This window comes from Melanerpes formicivorus, unplaced genomic scaffold, assembly GCF_026170545.1.
Source record: "Melanerpes formicivorus ecotype bairdi unplaced genomic scaffold, bMelFor1.0.p_v2 SCAF_7, whole genome shotgun sequence".
NCBI classification, from domain to species: domain Eukaryota; kingdom Metazoa; phylum Chordata; class Aves; order Piciformes; family Picidae; genus Melanerpes; species Melanerpes formicivorus.
The window spans coordinates 2,236,228-2,250,161 of record NW_027142359.1 but is presented as its reverse complement, the minus strand read 5'-3'; the positions used below and the strand labels follow the sequence as shown (position 1 = coordinate 2,250,161).

At 51.4% G+C, this 13,934-nt stretch overlaps 1 protein-coding gene across 3 annotated transcripts in view; it reads left to right on the top strand.

Moving 5' to 3' along the window:
* Positions 1–13,729, top strand: part of SSBP3 (single stranded DNA binding protein 3) — a 72,385-nt gene extending 58,656 nt beyond the window's left edge. The window contains exons 6-18 of one of the 3 annotated variants that reach the window (XM_068140661.1): positions 875–955; positions 1,997–2,056; positions 4,810–4,876; positions 4,981–5,057; positions 9,169–9,233; positions 9,344–9,392; positions 9,703–9,738; positions 9,928–9,982; positions 10,462–10,532; positions 11,335–11,413; positions 11,607–11,635; positions 11,790–11,891; positions 12,962–13,729. In XM_068140661.1, coding sequence (XP_067996762.1) covers positions 875–955; positions 1,997–2,056; positions 4,810–4,876; positions 4,981–5,057; positions 9,169–9,233; positions 9,344–9,392; positions 9,703–9,738; positions 9,928–9,982; positions 10,462–10,532; positions 11,335–11,413; positions 11,607–11,635; positions 11,790–11,891; positions 12,962–13,105 — 915 coding nt within the window. In that variant the 3' untranslated portion in view covers positions 13,106–13,729. Of the gene's footprint in view, positions 1–874; positions 956–1,996; positions 2,057–4,809; positions 4,877–4,980; positions 5,058–9,168; positions 9,234–9,343; positions 9,393–9,702; positions 9,739–9,927; positions 9,983–10,461; positions 10,533–11,334; positions 11,414–11,606; positions 11,636–11,789; positions 11,892–12,906 lie in introns of all 3 variants that reach the window. The other 2 variants (XM_068140660.1, XM_068140658.1) reach the window with 2 other exon arrangements.
* The last annotated feature ends 205 nt before the right edge of the window (positions 13,730–13,934 follow it).

Below are 13,934 nucleotides of genomic sequence, written 5' to 3'. Positions count from 1 at the left end.
CACAAACCCCTGCCTCAGAGGTGTTTCCAACCTTTGGGATGAGAAAGTTAAAAAAAGATTTTTTTTCTTTTTTTCTTTTTTTCCTTTTTGGTTTTTTTTTGGGGGGTGTTTTTTCATATTGCTCCCAACCTCTTTGGACCTCTCCTGTGTGTTTTTTCTTCCTCGTTGCAAACCTTTGCAAAGTGTTTCCCTGTGTGTTGGTCACAGAATGTGGTAGGGGCTGGAGGGGACCTCGAAAGAGCATTGAGCCCAACCCTCCTGCCAGAGCAGGATCACCCAGGGCAGGTCACACGGGAAACACATCCAGGCAGGTTTTGAATGTCTCCACAGGAGGAGACCCCACAACCTCCCTGGGCAGCCTGCTCCAGGGCTCTGGCACCCTCACAGTGGAAAAAGTTTTTCCTTCTTTTCCTTGTCCTTGCAGACTTGGTGGAACTACTGGACCATTTCCTGTCAGTGTGGCTGCTGTATTTTCACTGATGTGCTGATTTTTAATATTTTTAATTCTTTTTTTTTTTTTTGGGGGGGGGGGGCAACATATCATGATTCATTGTCCATTGCACATGAACCTGATCTAGTGCGAGGTGTCCCTGCCCATGGCAGGGGGGTTGGAACTAGATGGTCCTTGAGGTCCCTTCCAACCCTGACAATTCTATGATTCTACAAACAGAACCCTCAATTAAAAAGGTCTGAAAGAAAAAAAAAGATAGAAGAAAACTATGTTAAAAAAAGACCAATGGGAGAAGTGTCTCCCTGACCAAACAGGTCCACCTGTCAGTCCTTTTTGTTGGGGTTTTTTGGGGGTTTTTTTAAGCTCTTTTCTTGCGCTTTCATGTGCTAATCCATAACCTCCTTCTACTGTCTGACCTCACAGGGACCGCCTGGGTCACAGCCCTCGCCACACGCACAGCCTCCACCCCACAATCCTAACAGCATGATGGGACCCCACAGTCAGGTAAAGACACTAGTGATGGGTAGGGCTGTGAACTGTGACGTGCACTCGATTTGCTGCTTCTTCTTGGTTTTTCTTTTGGTGGCTTTTTTTTTTTTTTGTCTTTTTCATTATTCCCCTCTAGAATCACCACTGGGCAAGCAGGTACCCACTCCCCGGGGAGCGTCCCCCTGGCCACCCCAGCTCCGAAGAGAAAAGTTGGGGTTGTTTTTTTTTTTTTAGTTGGTTTTTTTTTTCCCCCCTTTTTAATTTTTTCCCCCTTTGTTGTTTTGTTTTTTTTTTTCCCTTTTTTAATTCTTTTTTTCTTTTTTTTAATCCCCTTTTTTAAAATCCTTTTTGGATGGGCAGTTTTTAACAGACTGAGAAGTCAGTCGTGGGTATCATCAAAGACTGTTTTACCTTCCTGAGGTAGCCTGAGGAATTTCACTTGAATGTGGTTTTTGGTGTTTGTTTCTTCCCTTTTTTTTGTTTTTTTAAGCTTCTTTTTAAGTAGCAGCAGTTGTTTGCCAAAAAAAAACACAAAAAAAAAGGTGACTTTAAATCTTTTTTTGTCTTTTTATTTTTTTTCCTCCAGCACCTAGCCTTGGGGTTTATCTTTTTTTTTTTGTGTGTGCGTGTCTGTATGTGCTTATTTGCCACTTTTTTTTTACATATATATATATAATCTATATATCTATCTTCATATTTAAACTTGGACAGTCTTCTAACACTCAGGGTTTCCCCATGCACTAATTTTAACAGCCTCACCCCCAGCGTTGCCGATGCCAAAAAGCTCTCCAGCAATAAACCTGCAGAGAAAAATAACCAAAATCCAATGGACACCAGGCACCAATTTTTTAAACTTCTTTTTTAAACATTGTTTTTCCCTTTTGAAACTTCACTTTTTTTCCCTCCCTTTTTTTTTTTTTTAATAAGGATGTCTCCAGGGAAAAAATAGAGCTAAAGCAAACCCAACCAGTGTGTATAGTCTGGCCCTGGTGCGTGGGGAGCCTGCTGCCTTCCCTCCCAGGCCTGGCCCTCACCTCCCTTTTGTTGCCCCCACAGCCGTTCATGTCGCCACGCTACGCTGGAGGTCCCCGGCCCCCCATCAGGATGGGCAACCAGGTACTGCGCTCCCGGGCTCTCTGCTGGTGGGTTTCCTTGTGGGGGGGGGTGGCTTTTTATATGGGGAGGGAGACAAGGAGCCATGTATCCTGTGGGTGCTCCTTGGGATTGAATAGCAAAGTGTCGCCGTCGTGGCATCCTCCGTTGCCTTGGTGCCAGAGCATCAAGTGTCACAGAAGCAGTTGGTTTTAATTGTCTAGTGTCCCCAGCATAAGGAGGACACAGAGACGTTGGGGTGAGTCCAGAGGAGGGCCACAAAGGTGAGCCAAGGGCTGGAGCACCTCTGCTAGGAGGATAGGCTGAGGGAGCTGGGGCTGTTCGGCCTGGAGAAGAGAAGACTTCAGGGGGACCTTAGAGCTGCCTTCCAATAGCCGAAGGGATCCTACAGGAAGGCTGCAGAGGGACTTTTCGTAAGGGTGTCTAGAGACAGAACAAGGGAGAATGGTTTGAAGCTGAGGGAGAGCAGGGTTAGACTGGATCTTAGGAAGAAGTTCTTCAGTAGGAGGGTGGTGAGACTCTGGAATAGGCTGCCCCAGGGAGGTTGTGGCTGCCTCCTGCCCTGGGGGTGTTCAAGGCCAGGTTGGATGAGGCCTTGGGCAAGCCAAGTCTAGTTGAGAGGTGTCCCTGCTCATAGTGGGGAGGTCAGAGCAGATGATCTCTGAGGTCCCTTTCAAGGTGAGCCATTGTAGGATTCTATGTCATGCTGGAGATTGGGCTTTATCAGGGTGTAATGTGCTCTGCAGTTCGCTTTTTCAGGGAGAAAATCAGAACAGTATGGAGTGAGATGCAATTTAAACCCCAAAATTAACAGGCAGGTGTGCCTGTGCTGCTACCACAGGAAGGAGGGATAGCCAGGTGGCATGAGGCCTTGAGCAACTGAGTCTAGTTGAGAGGTATCCCTGCCCGTGGTGGGGAGGTCAGAGCAGATGCTCTTTCAGGTCCTTTCCAACCTGAGGTGTTCTAAGATTCTAAGAGGTTTGAGCATTTCGAGGGAGTGAACTGGTGGGGGAAGGTGCCCCTTTTTTCTTGGTGTGTTTTCAGCACGGGCTCCTTGCCCGGCTGGATTTTCCCTCGCAAGGGCAGAAAATTAAAGCGATGGAGATAATCCTGCTGCGGGGTTGACCGAGCGCTTAGATCAGCAGCGGGGTCAAGCAGGGCAGGTCACTGCTGAATTTTGGGGGTTGGCTTTATCCTCTTATCCCAGCTTAAACAAGGGCAGTTTGTTTCTGCCCTTCTGGACGGAGGCTTCTGCCCCACGCACTGCCTCTGTGCATGGCCTTCGCCGGAGGAATTCACCTCGTTCCCAGCCATGCTGAGCAGGTCCGTAGGGTGAGGTCTGACCCAGAGGTTATTTCTCATTACAGAGAAATTAAAGGAAACCTGTAATTCCTTTGAGTGGCAAAGGTGCCTGTGCAAAATTATCTTGGGAGCTTGCTTTATGGCTAATATTTTTGTGTAGGTTTTATTATCAGAAAGAGCCAAGATAGTCAGGAAATGGGATGTAGCAGTTTGCCTCCTCTGAGGCTTGAATCACTGGAACAGCTGACATCTAACTGAGAAAAGCTCAGTGGGGGCTGATGCAGGACTCCCAAGCCTCACTGGGCTGGAATATCCTCCCACTCAGGGCACTGATGGCTAGTTTAACAAGGTATTGATTAACAGCACCTTCTCATAGGGCAATTTTAAGGGGTTCCCATCCTGCTGTGGTTCTGGACTCATCCTGAGTTTGGCCAGATGTGAGCACAGTGAGCTGGGGCAGGCAGGAGACCTGTTTGGGGAGGTTTCTCCTGCAGCAGAGTCGAGCATCCAGGAATAGGTAAAATTAATCAGCAACATTTCGTACTTCCCCCGCCCTGCCTAAACACCACACATAAAACACAGGTTTGTACCTCCGCAGAGCTCAGCGAGGTTATGGTCACATCCAGAGGGACCAGAGGAATAAATAGGCAGGCAGGAAGGTCAGGCAGCAGAAGTGTAAATACCCATCTCTACAACCTCCCTGGTTTATTTATCTTCCTCCTGCTGCCAGGTTCCAGGCTGCAAAAAAATTAGGATTGGGCTAATTCTGCCTCGGCATGGCCATGTGCACCCAGTCCCTGTGCTGGAGAGTGGCAGGGGCTGGCTGTGTTGTTATTCAAATAAAAGGCAGAGCTGTAGCAAAACTGTTTACAGTTTGCTTGCCCCAGGCAGATGGTATCTGTGTTTTTCTCTCCCTTTATCTATTTGGAGCAGCCTTTGAACTTTAAATAGCCTTGTGTTTGGGGAGGGGGAGCATCCACCTTCCCCTCTGCCTGTGTAGGGATGGGTCCAAACGCTGGCCTGCTGCTGCAAATGGAGCATCTCCCCCGTGGTGGCTGATGAATCGCTGCAGCCTGTGTGGTTTGGCCCTGCTGCTGTGTAAATAGCAGGGAGCCACACTGCCAGTCTTCCTTCTTTGCTAGCATTGGCACCTCTGTCCTGTGCAGCCCAGGCATTCCCCTGCTCCCCTAAAATAAGGCAGCCTGACAGTGCATGGGGTGTGGGGAGTGGAGGAAATGCTGGCACCTGGTTTGATTTTTAGTGGGTGCATGTAAAGGAGAGGGAAACACCCACAGCGTGTAGGAAGATGGATGGGATTCGGTGGGATGCAGTGGAATGCTTGGGCAGCAAGTTAATACTGGTGGTACATCCTGAGTAGCACACTGAGGAGCCCTGCCTGTAGGCTGCCTTTGAGCTATTATGGGGTTTTGATCTTCCTCCCGTTGTTTTCACAGCCCCCAGGTGCCGTTCCCGGTACACAGCCGTTGCTGCCCAATTCGATGGATCCCACGCGACAGCAAGGTAAGCCCAGCAGAGGATGGTTGGACGTTAAGGGTTCCTAGGAGTTAATCTGGGACCCGAAATGAGAGCTGTGCCACCTGACACTCCTGTTTTCCTCCCAACAGGGCACCCTAACATGGGCGGCCCCATGCAGAGGATGAATCCTCCGCGAGGGATGGGCCCCATGGGTCCCGGTCCGCAGGTAAGTCCAGAGCCAAAGAGCATCTCATGGCCCAGCACCATCGAAACAACCTCCTGGGGCTCAAAGGGCTGGGAGCTCTCCCCCCACACCCTGTCCCCCCCATTAGCGATAATGTGTTTTACATTAGCCTTGCATCTGGAAATCCCCCCTTTTAACATGAGTGAGGGCTCCGTTGCTCCTCGTTAAGGGTATTTACAAGGTCCCTCCTGCCCTTTTGTCAAAGGGGATGGCACTTAGCTGCCTGCGGAGCAGCCTTTGAGTGCATTATGCTGCCAGCCTGGGAAATAGTTCCGACCCTAACAGCAGGAAAGGGGAAAGAGGCTTGCATTTAAAATAAATAAATAAAGAGCAATGGCAAAGATGCCTTTAGCAAGCAGGGGAATCAGGCTTTCCCCTGCGAGCTTCCCCTGCGCCTGCCCTTCCTGCTTGCCTGCTCGAGCGCCGTGTTTCGGGAGAGGGGAGCAGCCTGTTGGAATTAAGCAGATCTGGGTTAATATATGCTGCCTTGGCCTTGATTCGCTTCACGGAGTGGCTTCTTGTTGACTCACTCCTGTTTGTTCCTTCTACGAAGGCTTCAAAAGCAGATCCCCCATGTTTTGGTTGGAGGTTTATCCTCTCTGCATCGTCGCCTACGTCAAGTTTGTAGCGCGAGGATCTGAGTCTGTCAAGAGAGGAGCGGGCATGCCGGAGTTTTGTTTTGTTTTCCCCCCCCAGAGACTGTTGAGACAAGTGAATATTGTGTAAAGAGGGAGTTGTGGCAGCTCTCTCTTTAACACCAACCTGCTGAGGGATGCTCGGCTATCTCCACAGGCGCCCGGCTCTGTCCTAGGGCAAAGGATCAAAATCTGCATTGTTTCACAGGGGCAAACCCTCCGGCTGCGCTGTGGCTCTGCTTAAAATCCCTCCTCTCCTTGGAGGATTGCACCCAAAAAAAAAAAGAGAAAAGGAGTGACATTTGTTGGCGTGGCCTGTGCCAGGGAGAGGGGCGGCAGCGCTTGGCCTGGGGGAGGCTGTGCGCTTCCCACTCGCAGAGCTTGCCGAGAAACTTGGAAGTGGCGGCGAGCGCCGCGTGGGCTGGCGGCAGCTCGGGGAGCCGGCGGGAGCTGTGAAATGTTCAGAGCTTTATTTTTGCCTCCGCTCTTGCTTCCCTTGGTGTGTTCTACACCAGGGAGAAGATGGGGGTTTGAAAAGCAGCCTTCCCCCTGGAGAAGCATCGGGCTTCCCAATCTGGCACCCGCAGGGCTCTCTGCTTTCCCTGCAGCCAGCCGCCAAAAATAGCAATCTGAAGCCAGCAAGCCCTTCACACCTTCCATGCCCAGGGCTTCTTTTTTTGCCTCTAAGCTTTGCATCAAGACCTTCCCAAACAATTCCTTAAATGATTCCAAAGGGCTGCAGAGCCATGTGCTCTGTGGCCAAAAAGGCCAATGCCATTCCAAGGTGTATTAGAAGGGGTGTGGTTAGGAGGTAATTAGGGGCAATGGGTAGAAGTTGAGGTGTAGGAAGTTCCATGGAAACATGGGGGAAAATTTTTTCACTGTGAGGGTGACAGGCCCTCCTAAAGGGGTTGTGGAGTCTCCCTCTCTGGAAATATTCAAAAACCCACCTGGATGCCCTGTTCCTCAGGGCAACAAAGCTGGTGAGGGGTCTGGAGCAGAAGCCCTATGAGGAACACCTGAGGGAGCTGGGGTTGTTTAGCCTGGAGAGGAGGAGGCTCAGGGGAGACCTTACTGCTGTCTACAACTACCTGAAGGGAGGTTGTAGCCAGGAGGGAGTTGGTCTCTTCTCTCAAGCAACCAGCACCAGAACAAGAGGACACAGTCTCAAGCTGTGCAGGGGGAAGTTTAGGCATGATCTCAGAAAGAAGTTCTTCAGAGAAAAAGAGATTGCCCTTGGAATGGGCTGCCCAGGGAGGTGGTGGGGTCAAGGTCCCTGGAGGTGTTTAAGAAAAGCCTGGATGAGGCACTTAGTGCCATGGTCCGGTTGATTAGATAGGGGTGGGTGATGGGTTGGACTTGATGACCTTGGAGGTTCTCTTCCAACCTGGTTGATTCTGTGATCTGGTGTAGGTGGTCTGGATAATCTTTTGAGGTCCCTTCCAACCCCTAGCATTCTGTGATTCCACGACTCAGAGCATCCATGGCAGCGTTCTGGACAGCAGTGCTTAGTCCACAGCAATGATGAATCATCCCTTAGAGCCTATCACTGCTGCCTTTTTCCCTTTGACAATCACAGTTTGAGCTCTGCAGAGGGGCCAGGCTTAGCTTTAGGCAGTGCCTCTACAAAAAAGGTTTGTAGCTCTCTGGGTCTCTGCAGCATCTCGCCCAGAGCCCAGCACCCAGGTCGCTCAGCACAGCTGTGCTCCTTCCCCACCCTCCCCAAGCATCTTTCAGATGGCTTCGTTTTCCCAGCCTTTCAGCTCCAATTAAAAACGCTGAGCTATTTATTTAGTTAGTTAGTTAGTTCAAACAAGGGGGTTTGATGCTGCTATTCAGTGTAAAGGGCTGGGATTTCAATCAATTAAGGACTTGCTGGTAATTTGTTTTGGGGAAAACCCTCTTCTTTTTTCCTTCTTTTTTTTTTTCTCCCTCCTGCCTCTTCCAAAACAAACTTTGGTGATGCCCTCAGCAGAGCACCAGAGCACATCCATAAATCCAGGGCAGAAAAAATAATCAACGGTGAGGAAGTACTGCAGTTAAAATCCAGCTTGGAGCACTCCAAGGGGCTGTGAAATGGGAAGCAGCCAGCCGTCCTCCCTCCTGCTCTAGCAGGTTTTTTTTCTCTAAATGGCAGAAATACAGCCCAAAAAGATGCATCATGGCGGGGGGGGGAAGGTGGAAGGGGAGGAGCGGCTGTGCGACCTAAATCCGGCTGCGCGTCACCCGGAGGGCACAGGGAGCAAACAGACAAATGGAGCGCACCATTCGGGGCTTTCCTCTTCCTTCACTGCCTTGGGCTTGGCTTTGTACTGGAGCTGGTTTTAGAAGATGAGGGAATGCAGATCTGAGGCTCCCAGTCCCAGGCTTAGCCAGGGTGGAAGGCTTAGCCAGGGTGGAAGAAACTGGGAGAGGAGCCCTGAGGGGCTGCCTGCCCTCCGCTGCTCCCTGCTGTTGCAGATCTGTTCTGGGAGGTGAGCAGAGAGCTTGGAAGCAATGGGAAAACAAGCCTGGATTGGCTTTCCCTACACCAGGCATCATCCTGGGAGCAGAGGATGCCTCTGCATCTCGGCAGGAGCTGGGGCACACTGCATCAATAACCTTCCAAGCGGCACCTTCTTATCTGCTGCTCCTGTTTCCTCCTGCACATACAGGCAAGCCCAAAAGATTCATCTCCCAGAGCTGACAGGGGGCTGCTCTCCCCCCAGCAGCATGACGTCAGAGCCCAGTGGGGCCTGGGGGGCTCAGCCTGGCTCCCTTCCATGTCCAGCTGCCTGTTGTTTTTTTTTTATCAACATGATTGCTCATTCATTGATTCATGGAATGGTTTAGGCTGGAAGGGACCTTAAAGATCATCCAGTTCTAAACCCCCCCCTGCCCCTTCCACTAGACCAGGTCACTCAAGGCCTCATCCAGCCTGGCCCTGAACACCAGAAGGGAGGGGACATACATGACCTCCCTCAGCAACCTGTTCCAGTGTCTCATCACCCTCACTGTAAAGAATTTGTTTCTAATATCCAGGCTGAATCTCTCCTCCTCAAGCTTCAGTCTGTTCCCTTTCATCCTACCGCTACAAGCCCTTGTCAAAAGCTCCTTCCCAGCGTTCTTGTAGGCCTCTTTCAAGTAGTGGAAGGCCACTCTAAGGTCTCCCCAGAGCTGCCTTCTCTCCAGGCTGAACAGCCCCAACTCTCACAGCCTGTCCCCCTTAGGGAAGCTGTTCCAGCCCTCTGATCGTCTTTGTGGCTCCACAACCCCACAAGAATCACCCACAAAACCCCCCAGATGGCATATTCTGTAATTGCCACTGCGTTCAGCATTTCATTTATTATTTTTCTTTAAGCTGATTTTTGCAAACTAACCCTCTTGGGTTTGTTTTTCTTGTTGGGTGTTGGGATTTTCCCTTGCCTTCTGTGGTGTCCCTTCCTTTGCAGCGCACTGACCCTTGGTTCTCGTTGCAGAACTACGGCAGCGGCATGAGACCTCCACCCAACTCCCTAGGTCCCGGCATGCCTGGAATCAACATGTAAGGCAGACCCTGTGCTGGGGATGTTTGGCCACCACCTTGGGCCTTGTGGGACCCTAAGGACAAACCCACAACATTCATGGCTTTTTCCTCTTCAATTTTCATCCCAGGGGGCCGGGAGCCGGCAGACCGTGGCCGAACCCCAGCAGTGCTAACTCAGTGAGTACCTCACAGTCCTTGAAGTAAGAGCAGGGGCTGGCTGGGCACTGTCCCACAGAAAAGGCCATTCCTCATTAGCTGCATCCTGCTAATGAGAGGGGATTTGCCAACCTTGTGTTTAGATGCTGCATCTAAAGCTAGAGCCCTGCTCCTGTGCTGCTCTCCCTGCAGTGGGGTGCAGCTGTGGGGGGCTGGTGGGCTCTGGAACTCCTGGGGGAGTTAAGGGGGCAGAAGGGGCTCTCAGCAGTGTCCTGCTGCACTCCAGCCCCTAAGCACCCCACAGCTGACCATGGCTCTCTTCTCTCTGTAGATCCCATACTCTTCTTCATCACCTGGTACATACGTGGTGAGTCCTATTCCATCCCTCCTGTCATCAGTGTGCAGGGATATTATAGCCCAGGGAGTTCACATGGTTTGGGGGAGAATCAGTGCTGGAGCTGGGCTGAGTTTGGGGGGGTGGGGTGCCATTTGGGAATGTGGGGAGGTGTGCAGTGCTCGTAGTTGCATGGCTGACCCCCGTTCTGTTTTGCCACAGGGCCCACCCGGCGGCGGTGGTCCTCCGGGGACACCCATCATGCCCAGTCCTGCAGGTATGACACCCCTGAGACGCCCCCCTATCTCTAGGGCCAGCCTTCCTGGGCTCCTAACCTTTCCCTTGCCAGGAGGCCCTCATCCCTGGGGCTGCACCACTGAGCGCAGGCCACCCCTGCCCAACTGGTGCTAACCCAAGGAGCAAGCGGCGTGGGCTGCTGGGCTTCGGGGCGGTGTTTGGGACCGTTCCTCTGTGCTCCTATGGCTGGGTTTGGGTGCTGTGGGAATGGGGAAGGTGAGGAGTGTGGGGATTGCCTCCCTGCACTTCCCAAGCCGGAGCGGAGTTATTTTTCACAGCTGAATTTCCGTGATTAAAAACTTTGTGGATCTTCATTAAGTACAAATTAGCCGGCAAATGGCGGTACTTAGAGGGAATTTTAGGTGATAAAATACAAAAGAATGAGTTCAAGTGGCATGAGTTTGTTTTAATTAAGAAACGAATTAATCACCCGACTTACTGGGCTCCACTGTTCCACAGATTCAACAAATTCAAGTGACAACATCTACACAATGATTAATCCAGTACCGCCCGCAGGCAGCCGATCGAATGTAAGTCTGCTTTCTAATAATTTACATATCAGATACCATAACAAATCATAATTAACTTCCATCAGTTGAGAGGAAAGCACTTTAATTGATTTCAGCCATTTGTTACCAAACAGAAATAAAACAAACCCATCGAAAAAGTGATTAACTCTTGGGGTGACTTTGTTAATTTTTTATGCTTGATTAAGAAGAAGAGCGGCGGTCCCGCTGCTCCGGCCCAGCTGGTGGCAGCTGCCTGCCCGGCCAGATGCTGTGGTCTGCAGGGTACAGGCAGACCCAAATCACCTTCAAAATGTTGGGAGGGAGCTTGTGCAGTGCTATGGCCACCCAGCTGGCCAGGTTTTGAAGTTGAACCCACACGACCGGTAGAAATGTGGAGATTCAGATTGGATGTTAGAGAGAAGTTCTTCCCCATGAGGGTGGTGAGACACTGGCACAGGTTGCCCAGGGAGGTGGTGGAAGCCTCATCCCTGGAGGTTTTTGCAGCCAGGCTGGATGTGGCTGTGAGCAGCCTGCTGTAGTGTGAGGTGTTGCTGCCCATGGCAGGGGGGTTGGAACTGGATGATCCTTGAGGTCCCTTCCAACCCTAACAACTCTATGATTCTGTGACTGTGAGTCCCTAGGTGTGCCCCACAGCCTCGGGGGGTGGATGCCTCTCCCACAGCCTCAGGGGGTGCATGCATCTCTCTTCTCGCCCGGCTCTGGAGGGATGGCTGCAGAGGGGAACAGTCTCCAGGAGCCACCGGGGCTGTGGCAGCCATTTGGGGTCGTTTTGTGGCTGATTGTGGTTTTGTCTCCTCCACAGTTCCCGATGGGCCCCGGCTCTGACGGCCCCATGGGTGGTATGGGTGGCATGGAGCCCCATCACATGAACGGATCGTTAGGTGAGTGCCAGGGGGGTGCTGGCAGAGCTTCCCACTGCCTGCTACCACCACAGTGGCAGCCACCAGGCCTGAGCAGTGCTCAAAGCTGAGCCTTTGGCTGGAAAGCAGGTCTTGGGGGTGTTGGGGCAGGGGAGTGTGGGGGCTGTCACTGCATGCTCAGTAAGGTTGTTCTCCTTTGTGTCCCCCTGTGCAGGGTCAGGAGACATAGATGGACTTCCAAAAGTAAGTGAGCTGCAGAATGGGTGTCTGGGCCCCCATTCCTTGGTACTGGGGTGCTGGTGCGACCCAGACGGATGGGGACACACCAGGGGGATGCGACTGGGGCAGGCAAGGGGTGCAGGACCCTGCTCACTGCCTCCCCCTCCATCTCCCACAGAATTCTCCAAACAACATAAGTGGCATTAGCAATCCCCCGGGTACTCCAAGAGACGACGGGGAGCTGGGAGGCAACTTTCTCCATTCCTTCCAAAATGACAATGTGAGTGAGTGCCTCCCTGGGGACAGGGGGATGGTCCCCAGGGCGGACCGTCGTGGGGGGCGGTGGGCTCAGGGCTGGGTGCCGCTTGGGCCTGGTCTGTGCTGTGTGTGAGATACTCCAGGACAGAAAATGCAGAAGAAGAAATACACTGGTGGGTGCACGCTTGGGTGCTCAGCAGGACAGGGGGATACTGACTGCGGGGAGAGGACCCTAAGTTATGGAGAGGAGCTGGTGTAATGCAGCCAGCTATGCTGGCCTGGCTGGTTCCAAGGCACTGTGCATGGCTGCAACCATCCCTCCTTCCTGTGGTAGCAGCACAGACACACCTGCCTGTTAATTTTGGGGTTTAAATTGCATCTCACCCCATATTGTTCTGATTTTCTCCCTGGACAAGTGAATTGCAGAGCAGATTACACCCTGATAAATCCCAGTCTCCAGCATATCATGCAATCCTAAATAGCTCAGCTTCAAAGGGACCTCTGAAATCATCTACTCCAACATCGCCTCCATGGGCAGGGACACCTCTCAACTCGACTGGCCTAAGCCCTCATCCAACCTGGCCTTGAACACCCCCAGGGCAGGAGGCATCCACAACCTCCCTGGGCAGCCTATTCCAGAGTCTCACCACCCTCCTACTGAAGAACTTCTTCCTAAGCTCCAGTCTAACCCTGCTCTCCCTCAGCTTCAAGCCACTCCCCCTAGTCCTGTCTCTGGACACCCTTATGGAAATTCCCTCTGCAGCCTTCCTGTAGGATCCCTTCAGGTAGTGGGAGGCAGCTCTAAGGTCCCCCTGGAAATGTCTCTTCTCCAGGCTGAACAGCCCCGCTCCTCAGCCTATCCTCCTAGCAGGGGTGCTCCAGCCCTTAGCTCATCTTTGTGGCCTTCCAACAGCTCCGTGTCCTCTCCTCCTGATTTATTAGCCCCAGCTAGGTCACTGCGTGGTGTTCGTCGGCCTCCTTCGGCGTGCGGGGGTCCGGCCCGCCTGGTTTCTCACCCTGGCCTCTCTCTCTTGCAGTATTCCCCCAGCATGACGATGAGTGTGTGATTTCCCTCCCCCTCCTCCTCTCCAGGATCAAGAGAGTCAGCTGCCGTTCGGAGGATCTCAACGTATTATGCAAGAAGAAGAAGAAGACGAAGAAGACGAAGCTAGGTGTATGGGCAGGGAGCCGCGTGGCGGGGGCCAACAACCCCCCAGGTTTAGTTTCATGCAATAAAAAGGCTGAACTTTTTATTCCATAAAACATGAAGGACAAAACTTAACAAACAAACAAACAAACAAAAAAAGGAGAAAAAGGAAAAAAAAAAGAGGAAAAAAAAACAAACCCCACACACACCACAAACAAACAAAAACAAAACAAAACCCCACCAACAACCCCCACCAACAAACAAAAATACTTCAGAACGAGACCAGACCCTTTCTTTGTGCAGAAGGGTTTAATATATGTACATGACACTTTTTGGTTTTGGTTTGGTTTTTCTTTTTCCTTTCTTTTTATTTTGGTGGAAACAAATGGGAACTTAAAAAAAGAAAAGAAAAAAAGCCTCTAGCAACTCAAAGCTCTTTGTTTCGGTTTGGTTTTATTTTTTTATTTTTATTTGTTTTTTTGCTTTGTTCTTTTCAAATAAAGACAAAAAAAAACCGACCCCCCCTCCTCCCCCTCCTCCTCCCCTCTCCCCTCCCCTCACCGCCTCCCCCCTTCCCCTCCCCGACCCCCCCCCCCGACCCCCTGTTGTATGTTTGTGCCGTGCGACACCAGGAAGCTAGTCTTTAGATCTGCAGCCTCATTGTTGTCTCTGTTGTAGTCATGTTTTTTAAATAAACTGGACAGTTTACAATGGTTGCTTTTTCGTTCAGAAGGCCTCTTGGTTGGTTGGTTTGGTTTGGTTTGGTTGGTTGGGGGCCGGGGGCGGGGGGGGTGGCGGGGGTGGCGGCGGTGGTTTGTTGCTGTCGTTGTCGGTTTGGTTCGGGTTTTGTCTTTTGGTTTGGTTTTTTTTTTTTTGCTTTGGTTTTTCTTTGGTTTGGTTTGGTTTGTTTTTTTTTTA